Here is a 22716-nt window from a genome sequence, read left to right as displayed (position 1 = left end):
TCCAGTGAGATAGGTACCATTATTTTCCCATTTTGCAGACAGAGAAACTGAAGATTAGGAATAAACAACTTTTCCTAACATCACAGAGCTGATGAGAAGCTAGGCCTCTCTGCCTCAACAGCCTCATCATCATCTTCACGTTCCAATCATGTTTAGTGGTAAGTGATCCAGATAGTAGAGGGGCAGTTTCTGGAATCCAGATGTCATTATAGCAAAAGGCTGTGAATGTGAACATAAGATTGGCTTTTTAACATGCAGCTAATTCCCTTAAAGGTGAGCAGTTAGGCGGGTGCTTATGAGTGAGACACAAGGAGCTTTATTGTGGCACAGGGCCAGGGAGGAGGCAGGAAAAAAAGGACAGACATTTGTCCAACACCCCACAAACTGGCTTCACCTACATCAAGCCTGATTTGCTCGAAGCCCTGTGGAATTGATACTAGTATCCCTATTTTATAAACGGATGAAATAGGCTCAGAGAGGTCATGTGACTTCTTAAAAGTCACTCTGAATCAAACACTTTAATTTTCCCCCCAGTTAACTGGCAGGAAGCCGTTTCTGGGGGTGGTGTCCTCTGATCACTGAGATCTGTTGCAGCCTCCTGCCCAAAGCAGGATCTAACTGAGCCCAGAGGAGGAGCCTCAGATTGTAGTAGTCAAGCACAGGGAAGGTGGTAATGGGAGGGCCCCAGCTATGGGACTGTGGGAGGCAGGTTGTCTGAGGCCCAAGTGCCAGCTCAGGTCGGGGGGTGGGGGTGGTAAGCCTGGAAAGAGTGCACAGCTGGGAGTCGTTCACACTGTAGCCTGCATCCTTGCCCCTCCCCCCAGCGGCGCTCTGGACAGGAGGGATCCTAGCCTCAGCACGCAAGCACGGCCCATCCAACTGCTGTTCTTGGGCCCAACTCTGGCTCCTTTTGCGGCAAAGTGGAAGCTGCCAATCTTACCCAGGCCCACGCCTTTCAGGTTCCCACTTGGGGCTCCCAGGGCAGGCTCCCAGGAAGACTAGTGCAGGGGGTCACCAACCTGGTGTGTTTTGGTTGGGAGCGCGCTGCCCTGATTGCCTGCATAGCGCGCACAGACACACGTTCGCGCAAAGGTTGATGGAATGGAGGGTGCTGGGGGTGAAAGAGCGAGTAGGGGTGATTTTTTTATTTTATTTTATTTATTTATTTGAGAGAGAGAGAGGGTCAGAGGAAGAAGCAGACTCCCCGCTGAGCAGGGAGCCAGATGTGGGACTCGATCCCAGGACTCCGGGATCATGACCTTCGGCAGTCGCTTAACCAACTGAGCCACCCAGGCACCCGAGTAGGGGTGATTTTTGAAGACTGATGGAACTGATGATGTCCAGCAAGGAAACCGAAATGGCGACTACCCAGGAGGTGGGCCGGAGTGCAAGACCAGCGGGAAGACAGCTTGGAGTGGAGCTTGCGGGGTGGAGGCGGCGCGGGAAGCGGCGCGGTGGGCGGACGCGGGGGAGGCGCGCGTAGGCTCGCAGGAGTCGAGCCGGGCAGGGCAGCCCAGAGAAGCCCCGCGCCGGCAGGCTCAGGCTGGCGGCGCAGCCCACGGCTAACGCGGTGCGTTTCGGGGGAACCCCTCCCATCTTCCTCTCTCCTGCACCGGACATCTCCACCACCGCCTGGGTTCCTCCCGGGAAGGCTCTGCACCCCTTGATCCCTGCGCTGCTTTCTTGAGGGCGCCACTCCGCGCAGCCTGCCTCCAGGGGAAGATCCCCAGAAAGCCCGGGCTCCCTGGGTTTTCCTCTCCCCAGCTGCACGTTCAGGGCTATGGCTCCTGCCGACAGAGGGCGACCCCGACCCGATGGGGTCGACCAGGACTTGGGATTGGGGGTTGAGCGTGTCGTGTCGCACGGGAGCTGTAGAGTCGAAGTACTGACACTGGGCCTGACTGGGTGCTTTCCTCGACCCAGGCGGGACACATTTCGAGGCCAAACTGACACCCATTTGTTGACACCCGACGCTGCAATAACCGGGGTGCAATGCACGTGAATGACTGGCTGGCTGGATGCTCCCTTGTGCCTTTTTCCTTTCTTCGGAAAATGGAATGGGGAGCAGCCACCAGTTTTAGATTAGAATTCTGGCCCCTCCACTTCCTAGTCGCGTGAGCCTGGCCAAGTCACCTTCTGTCTCGGCGCCACGGTCTCTCATCTTGTTGGCTTGCAGGGCCATTGTGAAGCATCTCGCACCCAGAAAATACCTTCTATGACTTCATAAAGTGTACTCTTCCGGAGGCCAGCTCGCAGGGGTGGGGAGGGGTGCAGCTTGCTGGTTTCTGTGTGCCACGTTCTAGACTGACCTTAGGGGCCCGGGAATGGGGTGGAAGAAACCTAAAATGGTGATGCACGCTTTTCCTCCCCACCTCAGTCGAGGGCCCCTTTCCTCCCTCCCTCCTTTCCAGCCCCAAACAGGCAGGGCCGGCAGTACTGTTCTTCAGTTCCCAATGGGAGATTTTATTTGTAGACTCGTGAATTTGCCCGCCCATCCCTCCCGCTTAGATGATTGCGCCATCTCCGCCCTCACCTCACACCTCTGGCTCCCGTCCAAGGTCACGCCACCTGTGAGCAGAGACCTCGGTGTTAGGAGCTAAGAAGGCCGCCAGGGGGCGCTGCCACCCGGGGAGAGGGCTCAGGGACCAGGGCCCGCTAAAGTCCTGCAGGTTGGGGATCTGGGTTTTGTGAAGGGGAAGCCTCCCTTTCAGCTGGACCCCCAAGCCCTTCATGCTTTTCTCTCTTGGGACCTCAGTTCCCTCATGGAAGGGTGGAGTATTTTGTTTTCTTTCTTGTTTTGCTAAGGAACTTTTTGTTCAGAGTAAATCTTATTTGAAGCATAAATAAATGAAACGTGGGGTGGTGATTTAGTCTAAGAGGGGATGGGATATGGCAGAGCTCTACTTGACTGCTCCCCCTTCCCCCAACATTTGGAAATCCCTGAACTCCCTTACTCAGACTCCTGACTGAGATTCTGAGCCATAGCAATTGTGGACCCTCCTGAGGCCTCCAGGCAGTGAGATGACCCACCTCAGAACCCCCACTTCCAGTGCCCCTCCCCAGAGCCCCTGTTTGGATCTTGAGAGGCCCCAGCCTAGCCACCACCCTGCTGTGTGGCCTCCATCAATGGTTTCCCCCTCTCTGGGCCTGAGGGAGGGGTCTCCCCCTAGCACTGTTAGCTAGCCACAGCCCCCAAGAGTCTGGATCCTGAGCCTCTGACTCGGGCCCAGTTCCAAGCCTGGCTTCTGCCTGTGTCTCACCCCGGCCGGGCGGTAGTGTTGTCATACTCTGTACGGATGGCACATAGGTAGCTCAAGTGATGCAGAGCAGAAGCGGGTACAGCAGCGCTTGACCCAGCGCAGGGCGGATGATCTGCACATCACCCGAGGCCCTGGGAGGTGGATTCGTGTGGGCAACCCCTCAAACCAGATCCACTGGTCAGCTGCTTCCATCTGCTTCTTGTCCCCCATGGGAGTTCTCTGCTGGTAGGTCTTCAGGAAGACAATGCGGGGGTCCCCAGTGGGTGATTGCCTCCCCTGGGCTCCAGGGCAAGCGGTCAGGTCATGACCCTTTGATGTCCTTGGGAGCTCAGGCTCCACCTGCTCCTCGCTCTGGTGCGCTGCCACGGGCGGCTGGTGCGCCCTGTTCCCCCCCGCCAACCCCACCGGGGGCTCCCCTGGGCACTCTAATTCCGGTATCTTCCTGGGGCACCCAGCCTCTTGGAGCTCTTCGTTATCTTGTTCCACTCTATCGCAGACGCTGCTGCTCCTGGCACAGGGAGGGAAGGCAGTCAGCAGAGCAGGATGAGGGCCCTGGTCCCCCAGCCTCGCCCTGAGACTGCTGCTATGCAGCCAGCTCAGGGGGGAAAGCTGGAGAGCCCCGGAAAAGAAACTTCACCACCAGAGGCCTTGCGCCTGGAGGCAGGGGAGGTGATAATGGCCAGGGGAAGGAGTCCTCCTGGCTGGGGAGGCGAGCGGCAGTGGCCAGTGGTTAGGACACCGAGGACTAGATGTTGTCTGCGCGGGCCACTGGCCAGGGTTCCGCCTCTCTGGATTTCAGTTGATGGGGTGAACTAGTCCAGTGTTTTCAAACTGTGCTCCAAGAAACCTTAAGTTTCTGAGGAGACCTCTCAAATGCCCTCCCCACCCTGGAGAGGGGCAGGGTGAGGGCGGGATACCTTTCTGCCCAACACAATTGGGGCCTGAGGAAGGATACTTGAAGAGAGGTTCTGCTGCTTTAAACAGGTTGGAAAACTATGGGACGAGAGAGGCCTGACCCTTCCAGCCCAGTGTTAACTGATTGCCTGCGCTTCCGAGGCGGCCAGCTCAGAGAAAGGAGCTCCGAGAGGGGGCGTTAGCCTTCTAGTGCTAGAAGGAGACTTGCCCCAAGGGTGTGTGTAATAGACTGAATCTTCTGTAAAGCACAGCATTGTCCTAGCTGAGTGTGTGTGGAGCGGCATGAGGACTCAGGCTCCACATAATGCCAGTACCGCTGATTATTACCACCATTGAGGGTCTGCTGTGCATCAGGCCCGGGACCCTCACACCAGCCCCACAAAGTAGGAGGCAGTGAAGTGGCAGAGTGGCTTGGCGAGCACAGGTTTTCAAGACCGACAAACGGGGGTTCAAATTTGCTTGTGCCTCTTACCATCTGCCTGATTTGGGGCAAGTCATTTCACCGCTCAAAGCTTTAGTTTCGTCGTATGTAAAACTGGGGTAACTCTGTCTACCTAATAGGAATGCTGTGAAGAATTAACTAAACGGGAAATACTTGTGAAGTACTTAGCAGGTGCCTAATAAATGTCAACTTTCTTAATATTCTGACGTGATTTATGAGGAAGCCGAGCCTCAGCAAGATGACTAGTCTGCAGGTGAATCTCTGGGTTGTGTGGATTTGAGGGTGAGGAGGAGGAGTGGCACCTGGGTGGTGCCCCAGTTGGTGGTTAGTCCCATAACTGGATGATTGTGACCATGGTTAGGACCACAACTCTGATATCACGCAGGAATGGCTTCAAATCCTAGCTCTGCCACTTACCAGTCTTGTTAGCTGGGACCAGTCACTGCATCTATTGAGCCTCGGCTTCCCACTAGTAAAATAGGGCTAATCAATACCTTTGTCATAGAGCCTTTGTGAAAATTAGGTTTTCACAAAGTGTAACAGTGCCTGTTCATAGTAAAGATAGTCATTGGGTCCGTGGTGGGGTCCAGGAGTGTGCCGAGCTCACCCAGTGGAGATCCCAAGGATCTTCGGAACTCTGAGCAGTGAATTCCAACACCTTTTGGCCAGGCTATGCAGTTCTTGGATCCGGGGGTTTGAGCTCTTGAGCAGCTTCAAGAGCGACAAGTTTTTTAATACCTGCCAGGGTCGAGAAACCAGGAAAACAGAAGCTTCAGCTTTCCTGGGGTAGCCTCCCACACCCCACCTCAACTTTGGCTCAACTCCATTCAGTGCTGGGCCTGGGGACTCCTGGGTCACTACAAGCCTGGCAACTAGGAAGGACCAAAATGGGGCATCTCACCATCTTAAGTCGGTTCCGCCCGATTACTTTGACAGGTTGTGGTATCTTGTCCTGTGGTTCTTCATCTTGTATCTGAGAGACAGAAGGAGAGAGTGCACTAACACAGGAGGAATTCCCCCAGACGCCTCCACTATGCTTCTCCATTTGGCTGACCATGGGTTTGACCACCCTTTGGGAGTTTTGTCACCTTGGTTTGGGGGCAGAAATGGGGAAACCATTCCAACTCTCCTGACCTCCCTTCACCCTTCACCTCTCCCTCCCCGCCCCACCCCAGGCTGGATGGCCCCTGCTCTGGGTGTGGTCCAACCCCCTCTGTGTCCACTCCCAAGTCCAACCTTGGAAACCATTCTATTCTTGGGCCTCTTCTTTGCTGATGGACTCATACTGGGGCTGTGAGACCTCAAGCACAGGTGGAGCAAGACTGGTACCAGGCACCGTCTGCTCCCTGCCCCTCTCAGTTCGGCCAACACTCAGGCCGGCCATCAGGATGGCTGTGCTGGAGCTCCCAGGGAGGGGAGCTGTGACATCACTGAAATTTGTGACAGCAGCAGGGCTGGGTCTCCAAGGAATATGTGTGTGGCAGGGGTGGAGGGTGAGGAGGAAACTCCCCATCTGTGGAAAAACCTAGTAGGTACCAGACAGAGGCCTATATTGTCAACACCTCCCTGTGAGGTAAGAGAATTATCTCCTCTTTTTAAATAAAGAAGCCAAGGTTCAAAGAGGTTAAGTAGTTTACTCAAAGCCACACAGCTGGATAATGGTGGAGCTGGAAATTTAAGGTCTGACAGTGAACGCATGAAACCAGGCATTCCCAACTACGCTCATCTGTTCATCTGTGTCATATGTTGACCGTGCACCTGCTACGTTTGTTATTCTAAGCACTGAAATAAAAGACAATTCTTACCTTCAAGGAACATACATTCTAGTGGAGGGAAAACAAAACAGTGTGTGTGCTTGTAAATGTTTAACATTTGGCTCTCTGAAACAAAATGTTCATCTATGTGTGTGTGTATTATAAATTGTACTGATAGAAATCTAAAATAATAAAATTCTACAGTACTCTTTGTTGTAAATTCCAAAGAGCCAGTTCATTCTTAAAGTATGTTTTTCTTGGATTTTGCCTAACTCATAACCATAACCAAACTGTGGTTGCAATGGATGAACAAATGTTGACATTTTCACTTAACACTAAAGAGGAAGAAGAAAGTACAAAAGTGAAAGAATAAAAATGTTTGAATTTCACTCACTCATCAATGACATATCAAGTTATCTGCTGTATTGGATCAGAGTTTTCAAATACCAGAGGTATATTTTCTCAAATTTTTTTCGTGGTGTGCTATTTACAATGTACTAGCTATAGACGGGACATATGTGTTTACATTTAATTGTATTTTTTTTTAAAGATTTTATTTATTTATTTGAGAGAGCGAGAATGAGAGACAGAGAGCATGAGAGGGAGGAGGGTCAGAGGGAGAAGCAGACTCCCTGCTGAGCAGGGAGCCCGATGCGGGACTCGATCCCGGGACTCCAGGATCATGACCTGAGCCGAAGGCAGTCGCCCAACCAACTGAGCCACCCAGGCGCCCTACATTTAATTGTATTATTAACATCTCCTCCATTTGTCTCTTAAGGCTAGACCAGGGGTCAGCAAATTTCTTCTGTAAAGGGCAAGATAGTAAATATGTCAGGCTTTGCAGGCTGTATCGCTGCAGCTGCTCCGCTCTGCTGTTGTAGTGTGAAAGCAGCCACGGATGCTAAGCAAATGAGTAGGCATGGCTGTGTTGCAATAAAACTTTATTTACAAAGATAGTGTTGGATTAGATTGGGCCCATGATCAAACCCTGGTGTAGACAGTCAACAAAATAATAAATCAAAACCTGATTTATTACAAGTACCTGTGTCTCTGGGGCAAAAACTCCTAGCAGGGCTGATTTCAAGCTACCAGCGTGATGCCCCTGAAGGCAGAGTTGAATGGAAATGCACAGTAGCATACCGTTACAGCTACTATAGTTCTCCAGATGTGAAGACTCTCAAGAACATAGATAGTAGCAAAAGGTAGCAAACAATTGGAAAGTGATGAGTTTGAGCGTTTTTCACCTTTGTTTATAACATCATTAATTTGATTAAGTTTGTATAATTTGATTTTTAATGATCGCTATGCTTAATGACCAGTCAGCAGAGTTCGTAGAAGCATAATAGGCTTTTGCAAGCCCTTATGAGTCAGTTCCAGCACACCACTGTCATGTCAGAGGGAAATAAGTGTGGGGAGAAAAGTAAACAGGGCCGAGGGCCGAGGGAGAGCAAAGGTAGAAGGTTTGCTAGTATTAAAAAGGCTGGAATGGGCAGCATTCGCCAACCAGATGTAAGATTTGAGCAGGAACCTGAAGGAGGTGAGGGAAGGGCAGACTGGCCGTGGCAGGAGATGGGGGCAGGGAGGGGGTGGTGGTGAAGGGTTGGGACAGACGAGGGCTGCTCGGAAGGATCTGCCTAGCCGGCCGCAGCAATGAGTGGAAGGGCCTGTGAAGAACAGCCTCCTGGCACCACCCCAGTCAGCCAGTCTGATACCCAACCGAGCGTGGGAACCGAACTCTCCACTGTACTGCCTCTAGGGCAGAGAGGTATATGTGTGCAGGGGGTGCTTAGCTCTGCCTTTTAGGGGTGACACACCAAGCCGAGGCTACAGAACAGCTTCGTCCATGTCAATGTCCTTTATTATTAGGGTGAAGGGGGGAGGTTAACGTGCTGTACCCAGGGAAGAAACCTGGAGGTGACTTGAGAGGGAAGCTGTGGGGGACACTCCCTCTCCCTTCTGTCCAACCCACTACTTCTGGCTCCTCTTCCTGCTCAGGCACCACTCTTCTTGCCAGCACGATTTCAGCCCTTACCACCTGGACTCTGGTGGGCTGTATCAGGATCATCTACAACTGCCACTCAGCCCCCGGGTGCCAAGGGCCTGGGGACCCACCGTGTGCTACACACTCAGGATAGCCACATTATAGGCAGAGCATGACTCCTCTCAAGAAGTTCACAGGCCCGGGGGGGAGGTACTACTAGAATATAGGCTCTTTAAGGGCAGAGAGTTTTGTCTGTTCTATTCACTGATAAACCCCCAGAGCCTGGTAGGTCACAATAAGTATTTTTTTAAAAAGTGAAGTAAACAGCATTATCAATGACAAAGGTAACCCCAGGGGCTGTTGGACTACAGAGGACCAGCCTGAGGAGGTCAGATAAGTCTTCGTAGACACTTAAATGTAATGAGGAATGAAGGAGTAGAAGTTGGCCAGGCAAAGGGTGTGAGGTAGGCAGGGCATTCTCAAAACAGGGAATTTTGAAAACATAGGTGTGGAAAAGAATTATGGACAGTTATATGTTGCTAGAGTAGAAAAGAGGGGCCAAGAGTGCCAGTGGCTGACCAGGGCTTTACCACCAGAATGCTTGGAGTTTGTCCTGAGGGTCCAGGGACCCCCTGAAGGGGCTCTGGCAGCCAAGGCAAGGTGGCTAGATTTCGTGCTGGGGGCCTGGCCCGGCCGGCCCCGCCACTGTGCTCTAGTCCACGCTTTCCCCCTCATGTGGTCCCCTCCCTCGGAAGTGGTGTCTGTCTGAGCATTTCACCCCCACAGGGCAGGGAGTTCTCCATGCCCAGACTCTACCCCAGCAGAGACTCCCACAGCAATTTTCCATGTTCCATCTTGTTTGGTCCTCCCATCACAGGAAACCCATTGGTGGGGAGAGAGACTTATTCAATGACACACAGCCTTGTGGACCAACTCCAAGGCTCTTGAGTGGAAAACCACCACTCTTTTTCTCCTTAGTTGTGGTAAAATACACATAACATAAAATTTACCAACTTAGCCATTTTTAAGTGTACAGTTGAGTAGAGTTAAACACATTCCCACTGTTGTGCAACCATCACCACCATCCATCTCCAGAACTCTTTTTCATCTTGCAAAACTGAAGCTCAATACCCGTGAAACATCATCTCCCCATTTCCCCCTCCTCCCAGGCCCTGGCAGTCACCCTTCTGCTCTCTGCCTCTAGAAATGTGACCGCTCTAAGTACCTCGTGTAAGTGGAATCATACAATAGTTGTCTTTTTGTGTCTGGCTTATTTCACTTAGCGTAGTGTCCTCAAGGGCCATCCATGTCATAGCCTGTGTCAGAATTTTCTTCCTTTTTTAAGGTGGAATAATATTCTTTTGTATACCATATTTTGTTTATTCATCTATCCATGGACACTTGGATTGCTTCCACCTTTTTTGGCTATTGTGAATAATCCTGCTGGGAACATGGGTGTATAAATATTTCTTTAAGACCCTGCTTTAAATTATTTTGGGTATATACCCACAAATAGCTGGATGATATGGTAGTTCTATTTTTAATTTTTTGAGGAACTGTCATGCTGTTTTCTATAGCGGCTGCACCATTGTGCATTTCCACCAGCAGGGCACAAGGGTTCCAGTTTCTCCACATCTTCACCAACACATATTTTCTTCCTCTACTTCCTCTTCCCCTTCTCCTCTTTCTCCTCCTCCCCCTCCTCCTTCTTCTTCCTCGATAGCAGCCATCCATAGGGTGTGAGGTTCCACTCTTGTTTTGTTTGTTTCCTCTCATAGTTTGCACTTTAGATTCTTTAAAGTCAGGTTTATTGGGATATCTTTTAATACAGTAAAATTCATCCATTTTAGTGAGCAGTTCCATGAGTTTTGACAAGTGCAAACCACCACAATCAACATATAGAATGTTTTGTAATCCCCTCAAGTTCCCTCATGCAATCTCTTTGCCGTTAACCCCCTCCCCCTCCCGGCCCTGGCAATAGCTGATTTGTTTTTCAGGTCCTACAGCTTTGCCTTTTCCAGACCATCATATAAATGGAATCCTGCAGTGCAGAGCCTTTTGAATCTGGAATTCTTTCAGATTCCAGAAAGAATCTGGAATTCTTTCAGATTCCAGAAAGAATCTGGATGAGCACATCTCAGAGGGTAGCGGTAGTTTGTTTCTTTTCATTGCTGAGTAGTATTTCACTGATGAGTACGCTACTGTGTGTTACCTAATCATTGAAGGACATCTGGGCTGGGTTTTGGCAGTTCTGAATAAGGTTACCAAAAGCATTTGTGTGCAGGTTTTTGTGGGAATAAGTTTTTATTTCACTTGAGTGAATACCTAGGAGTGGGACTACTGGATCATATGGTAATGGTACGTTTAACTTAGTAAGAAACTGCCAAACAGTTTTCCAAAGTAGTCATTCTGTTTTATATTCCTGCCAGCAGTGTGGGACAGGTCTATTCGCTACACATCCTGGGCAGCGCTTGGTACTGTTAGGTTGTGTTTTTTAAGTTAATTAATTAATTAACTTTGAGAGAGAGAGCATGAGTGGGAAAGAGAGAGAGAGAATCTGAAGCAGACTCTGCACTGAGCGCAGAGCCTGATGCAGGGCTTGATCTCTCGACTGTGAGATCATGACCTGAGCCGAAACCAAGAGTCAGCTGCTCAACTGACTGAGCCACCCAGGCATCCCAGGTTGTGTTTTTTAAAAAGCCATTCTAGTAGGTATGTAGTGGTATCTCAGGGTAGTGTTAATTGATATTTCCCTAATGACTAATAATCTTGAGCATCTTTTCATGTGCTAATTTGCCATCTATTTATCTCTTCTGGTGTAGTGTCTATTCAGGTCTTTTGCCCATTTTTAAAAATTGAGTTGTTTTTGAGGTGCCTGGGTGGTTCAGTCAGTTGGGCATCTGACTCTTGATCTCGGCTGGGGTGTTGATCTTGGAGTCATGGGTTGGAGCCCCACGTTGGGCTCCACACTGGGCATGGAGCCTACTTAAAAAAATAATAAAAGTTGGGTTGTTTTTCATACTATTAAATTTGAGAGTTCTTTGTAAATTCTGGATCCCTTTGTCAGACATATGATTTTACAAGTATTTTCTGCAGTCTCTGGTTTATCTTTTCGTTTTCTTAACTGCCTTTTGAAGAGCAGATTCTTAATTTTGATGAAGTCCAGTTTATCAGTTTTTTTTTTTTTTTTAACGGATTATGCTTTTGGTGTCATATCTAAGAAATATTTGTTTAGCCCCAAATCACTAAGGCTTACTCCTGTTTTCTCCTCAACATTTTAGTTTCAGGTTTTTAAATTTAGGTCAATGACTCATTTTGCATTAATTTTTTTTAAAAGATTTTATTTATTTCTCCATCTCCTGCTCCCCCTGCCTGTGTTCCCTCTCTCACTGTGTCTCTCTCTGTCAAATAAATCAATAAATCAATAAATCTTTAAAATATTTTCTTTATTTATTTGACAGAGAGAGAGAGTGCACAAGCAAGGGGGCGGCAGGCAGAGGGAGAAGCAGGCTCTCCGCTGAGCAAGGAGCCAGATGCAGGACTCGATCCCAGGACCCTGGGATCATGACCTGAGCTGAAGGCAGATGCTTAACCGACTGAGCCACCTATGTGTCCTTGGATATTTATTTTGCAATAATTTTTGTATATAGTGTAAAGTATGGATCAACGTTCTTCTATATGGATATCTAGTTATTCCTACACAATTTGTTGAAAAGACTGTCCTCTTTCCTTTGAATTCCTTCACACTTTTCTCAACAATCAATTGACCATATATGTATGGATATATTTCTAGATTTTGTTCTGTTTATTTGATTTATATATCTATCCTTTTGCCAGTATCATACTATCTGGATTCCTTTATAGTATGTCTTATAATCTGTCTTGATTACTATAGTACTTTATAATAACACTCAAAATTAGATAGTGGGTTCTCTAACTTTCCTGTTCTTTTTTTTTTAAGTTTATTTATTTAAGTAATCTCTACACCCAACATGGGGCTCAAACTCATAACCCCGAGATCCAGAGTGGCGTGCTCTTCTGACTGAGCCAGCCAGGCACCCCTTCTGTTTTTTTCAAAATTTTTCTTTCCTTATGAATTTTAAAATCAGCTTGTTGATTTCTACACAAAATCCTACTAAGATTTTGACTCTGTTCCTTGGACTTTTTGTTCTGAGTTATCCTTTCTTTTTTGGGCACATTTGCAGTTGAGTCATTTTCTCAACATGCTTCCTGCCAGTAAAATTTTGAGGTTCAAAGGCCTCTTTTAATTTTTCTCAATTATTTTTGTAAATTTTGAAATGATTATAGATCTATAGGGAGTTGCAAAAGTAGTACAGTTTCCTCTAGGGGTGGCACCTCACAATACATACAATATGAAAACCAGGAAATTGATATTGTACAATCCACAGACCTAATTCAGATTTTAGCAGTTTTACATGCATTCGCTTGTGTGTATGTGTTCCATCACCACTAAGATCTCCCTTGTGCTATCTGCCCCTCTCCCCGCCATACCATTCCTAATCTTTAGAAACCAGTAATTTGTTTTCCATCTCTATAATTTTGTCATTTCAAGAATGTTATGTGAATAGAATCATACGGTATGTGACCTTTCGAGATGGGCTTTTTTCACTCAGCATAATGCTCTTGAGATCCATCCAGGTTGTTGCTGTATCAATAGTTCCTTTTATAAACTTAAAAAATCACTGTAGATTCACAGAAAATCCCAAAAAGATATATGCATGGAGGTCCTATGACCTTTCACTCATTTTCCCCCAATGGTAACATCTTACACAACTACATTGTAACACCAAAACCACTTGTTGATTCATGTAACCACCACCACAATCAAGATACAGAACCGTTGTACCATCCCAAGGCTTCTTCATGCTCTTTGTAGCTATACCCACCCCTCTTTCCTCCCACCCTACCCTCTGGCAACCCCTCTTCATTTCTATAATTTTGTTATTTCAAGAATGTTATATAAATGGAATTTTACAGTATGTAACATTACAAGTTTGGGTTTTTTTCACTCAGAAAATACCCTCAATATCAACCCAGTTGTTGCATGTATCAATAATTTGTTCCCCCCGCCTTTTTTTTTTGCTGAGTTTTATTCCATAGTATGGAATGTACCACAATTTGTTTAACTATTCACTCATTGAAGAACATTTGAATTGTTGCTAATTTAGAGCTATTACAAGTAAAGCTGCTGTGAACATTCATGTATAGGTTTTTGTATGAACATAGTTTTCATTTCTCAGTAATAAATGCCAAAGAGTGCAATTGCTAGATCATATGGTGTCTGCTTAGTTTTCTAAGAAGCCACAAACTATTTTCCATAGTGACTATATTATTTTACATTCCCACCAGCAACATATTAATGATCTGTTTTCTCTGTATCCTGACCTGCTTTTGGTATGGTCACTATTTTTTAAAAACCATTCTAATAAGTATGGAGTGCTATCTCATCATGGTTTTAATTTGCATTTCCCTAATGGCTATTGATGCTTAACATATTTTAATGTGTTATTTGCCACTGCTGTATCCTCTTTGATGAAAAATCTGTCTTTTGCCCATTTTCTAATTGGATTATTTGTTTGCTGTTGAGTTTTGAGAGTTCTTTATGTATTTTAGATATGAGTCCTTTGTAATATATGTGATTTGAAATATTTTTTCTCACCTATATGCCTTTAGTTTCCTTTTTTGGTCTTATTTTGCTGAGTAGAAATTCCAGTACCATGTTGCATAAAGGTGATGAGAACAGTCATCCTTGGCTTGTTCTTGATCTTATCTTTCACCGGTAAATATGATGTTAGCTGTAGGTTTTCTGTAGATGCTCTTTATCCAGTTCAAAGTTACCCTCTAGTCCTAGTTTGTTGAGAGTTTTTATAATAATGGACATTGGATTTTGCCTAATGGTTTTTCTGCATCAGTTGATATGGTCACGTGATTTTTTCTTCTTTAGTTCATTACTGTGGTAGATTATATTAATTGATATTTGAATGTTGAACTAGGCCTGCATGCCTGAATAAATCCCACTTGGTTGTTTTTTTTTTTTAATTTTTATTTATGAGAGAGAGAGAGAGCATGAGCAGGGGGAGAGGCAGATGGAGAGGGAGAAGTAGGCTCCCTGCTGAGCAGGGAGCCCGACATGGGACTCGATCCCAGGACGTGGGGCTTGATCCCAGGACCCTGGGATTATGACCCAAGCCAAAGGCAGAGGCTTAACCGTCTGAGCCACTCAGGTGCCCCAAATCCCACTTGATTTTGGTGTTTAATTCTTTTTATGTATTTTTGGATTGAATTTTTGCTAATATTTTGTTGAAGATTTTTGTGTCTATTTTTGTGAGGGCTCTGGGTCCTTTATATAGTACCTGCACTACCCTTGAACTGGTATAGTGTTATTTGAGAGTGGACTTAAAATAGTTGTAAATATATATTATAGACTCTAGGGAAATAACTAAATTTTTTTTAAAAGAAGTGTAATTGATAGGCTAAGAAAGGAGAGAAAAATAGAATCACATAAAATGCTCAAAACAAAAGAAAGCAGAAAAAGAGGGGAAGAAAGAAAAAGAAATAAAGAACAAGTACAACAAATAGAAAACAGTTATAAACATGATCGCTGTTATGGCAGTTATATCAGTAATCACTTTAAATGTGAATGGCCTAGGACGCCTGGGTGGCTCAGTTGGTTAAGCGACTGCCTTCGGCTCAGGTCGTGATCCTGGAGTCCCGGGATCGAGTCCCACATTGGGCTCCCTGCTCAGCGGGGGGTCTGCCTCTCCCTCTGACCCTCCCCCCTCTCATGCTCTCTCTCACTCACTCTCTCTCCAATAAATAAATAAAATCTTTAAAAAATAAATAAATAAATAAATAAATGTGAATGGCCTAAATATATTCTAACTAAGAATAGAACATTCATGATAGACTACATTCTGAGCCATAAAACACACCTGAACAGATTTAAAAGAATAGAAATCATACAAAGTATGTTCTCAAACCACAGTGGAATTAAATTAGAGACCAATAACACATAGCTGGGAAAGTCCGAGATATTTGGGGATTAAACAATACATTACTAAATAACAATGGATCACAGAAGAAATCTCAAGAGAAACTTAAATATATTTTGAACTAGGGGTGTCTGGGTGGCTCAGTCGGCTAAGCTCTTGATTTTGGCTCAGGTCATGATCTTGGGGTCATGAGATTGAGCCCCATGTAGGGCTCTGCTGTCAGCAGGGAGTCTGCTTGAGATTCTCTCTCTCCCTCTGCCTCTCCCACCCCTCCACCCCACCCTCACATGTTCTCTCTCTCTCTCTCCAAAAACAAGTAAATAAAATCTTAAAAAAACTTTTTTAACTAAATGAAAGTGAAAAGACAACTTATCTAAAGTGTAGGGTGCAGTAAAAACAGTGCTTAGAGGGAAATTTATAGCACTAGTGCATATATTGGAAAAGAGGAAAGATCAGAAATCAATCTAAACTTTTACCTTATAAAACTAGAGAAAGAAGGGCAGTTTAAGCCTAAAGCAAGCAAAAGAAAAATAATAAAAATTAGAGCAGAAATCAGTGAAATTGAAAACAGGAACACAACAGAGAAAATCAATGAACCCCACAAGTTGTTCTTTGAAAAAGTAAATAAAATCAACAGAACTCTAGCCAACCTAACCAAGAAAAAAATAAAGAAGACACAAATTATCAGTATCAGAAATTTAAGAGAGGCCACCACTACTGATCCTAGGGACATCAGAAGGATAATAAAGGAATATCATGAACAACTCCATGCCCTCAAATTTGATAACTTAGATGAAATGTGTCTATTGTGTTGTGTTTTGTTTTGTTTTGGTACTGTTTTTGGTTTGGTAATACTAACCTCTTAAAATTACATTGAGAAGTGTTCCTTCCTATTCCATTTTCTAAAAGAGATCGTATAGAATTGGTATTAATTCTTCTAATTAATCCTTCTAATAGGTATTGGGTGGATTTCTCCAGTGAAACTATCTGGTGCTGGATATTTCTTTTTCAAGAGGGAGGTGTGTGTGTCTTTGTGTTGCATTGACTACAAATTCAATTTCTTTAATAGTTATAGAGCTATTTTTATGATCTATTTTTTTGGGGTGAGTTTTGGCAGTTTGTGCTTTTTGAGGATTTAGTCCTTTTCATCTAAATTGCCAAACTTATGTGTGTAGAATTGTTCTTCGTAGACCCTTATTGTCTCTTTAATGTCTGGGAGCCCATAAGGATATCCTCTGTTGCGCTCATGAAATTGACAGTTTAGGACTTCTCTTTCTTTTTTTCCATTGTCAATCTTGTTAGATGTTTGTCCACTTTATAGATATTTCCAAAGAACCAGCTTTTTCTTTGATTTTCTCTGTTGTTTTTCTATTTTCAGTTCTTTGGGATTTTTGCTCTTCTGATTCTAGTTTAAGGCAGGAACTTAGATTATTAGTTGGAGGTGTTTCTTCCTTTGAAAGTAAACATTTAGTACTGTAAATTTCCCTTTCAGCATGGCCTTAACTGTGCCCCACATATTTTGATACTTTGCATTCAGCTAAATTTTAGAAAATGTTGTTGAGATCTTCACTTTGACCCCTAGATTTTTTTAGAAGTATGTTGTTTAATTTCCATGTGTTTGGAGTATTTCCTGTCACCTTTCTGTTACTGATTTGGATCTGTTTGATTCCATTGTGGTCAAGGGAACACACACTGTATAATTTTGATTGTTTTAAGTCTCTTGAGCTTGTCTTTGGACTTAGGATATTGTCTGTTGGGGTGAATATTCCATGCGCACTTGAAAAGAATGTGTGTCTTGCTGTTGTTGTTGGGTGTTCTCTAAATGTCAATTACATCCTTTTGGATGACGGTTTTGTTAAGTTCTTTTGTTAAGTACATATTCTGCTGCTTTTCTGCTTAGTATTTCTATCAGTATTTTATTTTATTTTTTTAAGGCTTTATTTATTTATTTGACAGAGAGAGAGCACAAGCAGGGGGAGCAGCAGAGGAAGAGGGAGAAGCAGGCTCTCCGCTGAGCAGGGAGCCTGATACGGGGCTCAATACTAGGACCCTGGGATCATGACCTGAGCCAAAGGCAGACGCTTAACTGACTGAGCCACCCAGGTGCCCCTCTATCCGTATTTTAGAGATGTGTTGAAGTCTCCAACTCTGATAGTGGATTTGTCTGTTTCTCCTTTCGGTTCTATCAGTTTGATTCCTGTACATTTAGGATTGCTTTGTCTTCCTCATGGTTTGACCCTGCTATCATTATGTAATGTAACCTCTTTTCCCTGGTGATTTTCTTTTATCTGATATTAAGATGGCAGATTCTGCGGTCTTTTGATTAATGTTTGTATGGCATATCTTTTTCAATCCTTTTACTTTCAACTTACCTATGTCATTATACTTGAAGTGAATTTCTTGTTGACAGCTTATATTTGGGTCATTTTTTCATATTCTGTATTGCAGGTCTCTCTCACTTTTAAATGATATATTTAGGCCATTTCCCGTTCATGTAATTATTTGTATCTTAGTGCTTCTGTTTGCCATTTTATTGTTCGTTTCCTCTGTTTTTCATTCCTCTGTTCCATTTTTCCACCCTTCCTGTATTACTTGAACATTTTTTAGGATTCTGTTTTTTATTTAATCTATGGTGTTTTCTTTCTTTTTTTAAGATTTTATTTTTTAAAGTAATCTCTACACCCAATGTAGGGCTCAAATTCACAACCCTGAGATCAAGAGTTACATGTTCCACAGATTGAGCCAGCCAGGTGCCCTCTTTGGTCATTCTTTTAGGGTAGGTCTTCAGACAACAAATTCTTTTAGTATTTCTTTCATTTGAGAATGTCTTGATTTCTCATTCCTAAAAAGTCTTCTTGCTGGGTACAGCATGTCAGAGATAAACAAATTATTTAAAGTAGAAAGGACAGATTTTGATCAGTAATATACTGTTGTAATAGGAAAAAGAATCCAGTGTGAACTGAACTCAACTTTGATTTGTACAGAGATGACTCAGCATCTTAAAGGAATTTGAGAACAAGGAGGGGGTGAGGGGGGTGCTCTGTAGAGTTAAGGAAGTGAAAATTTACAGAAAGCAGAAGGGGGATATTGGTCCACGTGAAACCCATCTAGGTTTGCTAGCTCCTACCCTCCCATAGAAGATGTGTATCTTGCTGTTGGGAGACAGGGACCCTGTTTTCAGGGGTTGGCTGGAACAAACAGTGAATTCATTTGGCAGCCTTGAGTTTTCTTAGGCAGACACTTTAAGGGGTCTGGGGTCATCCTAGGGATTCAGCCTTGAGCTGTTAGAAACTATATTAGTGTTTGTTCAAGTCTTTATAGACCAAGGTTAAGGCCTCGTTGAAAAGAGGGCTCAGAGGAGCCGGGGTAGAGTTTGATCAAGGAGAGAGTCTTTGTCAAGCACTCTGGATTGACTTTGTTTTCCTTCACTACTTAAAAATGTTGTGTGTTTTCCTTCACTACTTAAAAATGTTGTGCCACTTTTGTTCTGGCCTCCATGGATCATGAGAACCTGATGCAACTGAACTGTTGTTCTCCTATTGGTAAGATATCATTTCTCTAACTGCCTTCAAGATTCTTTCTTTGACTTAATTTTTCAAAAGTGTTATCATGGATTTATTTGGGTTTATGTTGGAGATTCAGTCAGCTTCTTTGACCTGTAGGTTCAGGTCTTTGTTGAATTTGGGAAAATTTCAGCCATTATTTTCTTGAATGTTTTTTCAGCTTCACTTCCTTTTCCTCTCCACCTGGGACTCCAGTGACACAAATGTTAAATCTTTTGTTATTGTCTCACAGGTTCATGAGGCTCTGTACTTTCTTTGTTTCTTTCTTACTATAATTTTCTCACTTTTTCAGATTGGATCATTTCTACTGTTCTCTCTTCAAATTCACCGATCCTTTCATACGTTATCTCCATTCTTCTATTGAGCCTCTCCAGTAAGGTTTTTGTTGTTGTTGTTTGAATTTTGGTTTCTGTATTAATTTCCTAGACCTGCCTGCTGTAACAACTGGCTTGATGGCTTAAAACTATAGAAGTTTATTTTCGCACAGTACTGGAGGCCAAGAGTCCAAAAATCAAGGTGTTAATTACTTCGGGAGGCTCTAAGGGACAATCTGCCCCATGCCTAGCTAGCTTCTGGTGATTGCCAGCAATCCTTGACGTTCCTTGGCTTATAGACCTATCATCCTGGTATTTGCCTCCATCTCACATGGTGGTCTCCCTGGAGTATCCTTCTGTGTTTTCACATAGACTTCTTTTAAAGGATACTAGTTATTGGATTTAGTGCCCACACTAATCCAGTATGACCCCATTTTAACTAATTATTTCTGCAAAGACTCTATTTCCAAATAAGGTCACATTCTATAGTACTGGGTAGACATGAATTTTTGGAGAACACTATTCAACCCAGCACAATAATTTTTTCTTCAGTTCTAAGATTTCTATTTTATTTACATCTTCTATTTTTTTCCCCTGAGATTTTTTTTTAATTTTTTATTTTATTTCAAGAATGTTTGTTGAAGCATTTTTATAGTGATTGTTTTAAAATCAGAGTCAGATAAATCCAGCAATGCTGTGATTTGTTGGCATCTATTGTTTGTCTTTTCTCATCCAAATTGAGATTTTCCTGGTTCTAGGTATGTTGAATTATTTTCAGTTATAACCTGGACATTTTGGAAATTATGTTATGAGACTCTGCATCTCATTTAAATCTTCTGTTTTAGTAGGCCTCAGATGACCTGGGCCAGTGAGACAGGGGGCACCAACTCTTTACCACCAGGTGAGAGTGAAAATTGAGGCTAGGTACATGACTCCACTCATACCAACCAGTAGGGCAAGGGGAGGGTTATCTCATGACTGCTGGCAGAGGTGGACATCTAGGCTCTACACTTGGCCTCCTTTACACTGGGGGAAGGGAGTGGTGCCTCATTATTGCTGGATGGGGATGACAGTGTGGCTACCCACATGGCCTCCTCTGACACCACGGAAATGCGGAGGGATTCTTGGGGAGGGGTATTTGTTACTGCTGGGCAGTGATGAAGGCCAGGCTCCCACGGGTCTCCTCTAACACCACCTGGAGGTGAAGTGGGGGAAGTGTCCTGTTACCTTTGTTACAAGACAAACATTGAAGTCTGGCTTTCCCCTCTGTCTTTGCTAGTGGAGGCTGGGAGTAGTTTTTCCTCTAGCATTGCTGGAGTGGGACATTTAATGTCAGAAGATTTCTGTCTTGCTAGGGTGCCCCTTTCTCAGTCCTTTGACAAGAGAAAACAGGCTTTTCATGGGAACAATTTTTAACTGCCTGTTTCCAGGTTGCAGGCTTCTCCAGACCCTAGCAAAAAGAAAACCTACTAGGGTTCCTGGTTGGTCTGCCTTCTTTGTTTGAGATATAATGTCTAGCATTTTAAGCTGTACTTAGTGGGAGGGATAGAGAGGAATGCATCTACTCCATTTTGTTCAGAACCAAAAATCCTGTTTTTATTTTATACTCTCTTTATCCCTATACATCCAAGCTGGAGATGTTTCTGGATATATTATCCTTTTAAGAACTTGTAGGTCACTCTGAATCTTATTCAGGGCACTCTATTAGACAAAAGCCATGCCCACAATTTCTTTGAGATAAGCCCTTCTCTGCATTAGGCTTCTGCTGAAATGGCTAAGGGACAACACAACACCCCTAAGCTTTCTAGAATCCCTATTGTTTGATTCAGAGGATCTGTGAGGCACACCTATAATTTCTTTAGAGATCTTTTATCTGACTGAATAGTACTCTGAGGCATTGCCTCTTCCTGAGATATAAACTCAAGATTTTATAGCCATAATCTCAGTTTTTGTTTTTGTTTTTTTTAAGATTGTGTTTATTTATTTGAGAGGGAGAGTGAGAGAGAAAACACAAGTGGAGGGAGTGGCAGAGGGAGAGGGAGAAGTAGACTCCCCTGCTGAGCAGGGAGCCCGATGTGGGGCTCGATCCCAGGACCCCGGGATCATGACCTGAGCCGAAGGCAGACGCTCAACGACTGAGCCGCCCAGGTGCCCCTCTCAGTTTCATTTTTAGACCATGTTGTTTTGGATGTTTTCAATGCCCTGGCTTTGAGGTTTGCTAGGAAACCACTTCTTAATGTTACTTTCATTTGCCATTTGAAGAGGCTGAGAATTTCCTACCGTGAAGTCCTGGCTCCTTCAAATTTAACAGCGCTTCCTTTTAGCTCAGGGTTTCTCCACCTTGACACTACTGACACTCTGGGCAGGATGATTCTTTGTGTGGGGGAAAGTGGTGAGAGGGGTCTGTCTTGTGCACTAGAGGATATTTAGCAGCATCCCTGGCCTCTACGAACTAGATGCCAATAGCAACCTCTCCAGTTTCGACAACCAAAAACGTCTCCAGACATTGCCAAATGCTCCCCCCCCCCGCTCCCCGGAGGCAGCCTCGTTGTCACTTGGGAACTGCTGTTTTAGTTCCTCTCTCCCTGCTGGCATTTTACCATCGGCAGCGATAAGAGACCAGGTGGCACCTTCACCACCTTGCTTGGAAATTAGCTAGATCACCCAGTTCATTAGGCGTACCCCCCCATTCTCCTCTTTACTGCAGGTGATGGGGCTGCTAACCTCTGTGTCCTGACATAACGAGCTTCCCCCTCCCCCAGTTTCCAGTAGTGCTTACCAGTCCGCCCTGGCTGTTGTCTTATCAAAGGCCTGAGGCTTCTATCAGCAGCTTTTCCAAGGCACTTTGACTACACTCTTCTCTGTTTGTTGCCAGTTCTAATGCCAATGCCATGCTTGGGAGCTGACACGGCAGCACTCTGCCCCAGTACCAGAGTCTCTACCTGGTTATCTATTGCCGCATGTCAATACAAACTTAGCAGTTTGATACAAGTATTCAGTATCTCAAAGGCTTTGGGTAGCAGGAATCCAGGAATGCTCTAGCTCAAATGGTCCTGCCTCCATCTCTCAGGAGGTCACAGGCAAGCTGCTGCCCACGACTGCGGTCCTTCCAAGGCACTCCCAGGGCTGGTGGATCTGTTTCCCTGCTCACTCATGTGGCTGCTGGCAGGCCTCTGCTCTTCCTGGCTGTTGGCTGGAATCTTCTGTTGCTTGCCACGTGAGCCTCTCTGCATGGCTGTTGACAACATAGTAGCTGGCTCCCCCCTGAGTGAGTGATCCAAGCAATAGAGGACCCACACCCAAGATGGAAGCTGTGGTCTTTTGTTTTTTTAATTCTAATTTTGGGCAGGATCCATTACCATTTCTTACATAGAGAAACCTTGATCCAGTGTAGCAGAGGTCTATAGAAAGGTATGACTAATGAATGGCACTGAGCACTGGGGGTATTTTGTTTTTGTTTTTGTTTTTTTTTTT

General features: G+C 44.8%; 2 protein-coding genes across 3 annotated transcripts in view; one reads left to right on the top strand and one right to left on the bottom strand.

The window, feature by feature from the left end:
* SYS1 (SYS1 golgi trafficking protein) overlaps positions 1-22716 on the top strand; it is a 38353-nt gene that overhangs the window by 7951 nt on the left and 7686 nt on the right. Inside the window, exon 4 of one of the 2 annotated variants that reach the window (XM_081832681.1) lies at positions 39-158. The exons of the other annotated variant lie outside the window; for it this stretch is intronic. Coding sequence (XP_081688807.1) covers position 39 — 1 coding nt within the window. The 3' untranslated portion in view covers positions 40-158. Of the gene's footprint in view, positions 1-38; positions 159-22716 lie in introns of those variants that run through there. 2 annotated transcript variants of the gene reach the window in all.
* TP53TG5 (TP53 target 5) lies at positions 3197-5865 on the bottom strand. Its single transcript, XM_006735290.3, has 4 exons — positions 5854-5865; positions 5519-5590; positions 5225-5355; positions 3197-3768 (listed from the first exon to the last, which is right to left on the bottom strand). Exons 1-4 carry the CDS (start codon positions 5863-5865, stop codon positions 3282-3284), a joined length of 702 nt encoding a protein of 233 aa, XP_006735353.3. The 3' UTR covers positions 3197-3281.

Source organism: Leptonychotes weddellii, chromosome 10 (assembly GCF_054177405.1).
Source record: "Leptonychotes weddellii isolate Sample4059 chromosome 10, ASM5417740v2, whole genome shotgun sequence".
Lineage (NCBI taxonomy): Eukaryota > Metazoa > Chordata > Mammalia > Carnivora > Phocidae > Leptonychotes > Leptonychotes weddellii.
Note: the sequence above shows the minus strand (reverse complement) of the source record. Positions and strands in the feature narration are given on the sequence as shown.

Coding starts and splice junctions, on each gene's coding strand:
- TP53TG5 (XM_006735290.3), bottom strand. Junction 5,356..5,518: donor GGCGGAACCGACTTAAGATG/GTGAGATGCCCC, acceptor CGACCCTGGCAG/GTATTAAAAAACTTGTCGCT. Junction 3,769..5,224: donor ATCCTTGGGATCTCCACTGG/GTGAGCTCGGCA, acceptor TCCCTGTGCCAG/GAGCAGCAGCGTCTGCGATA.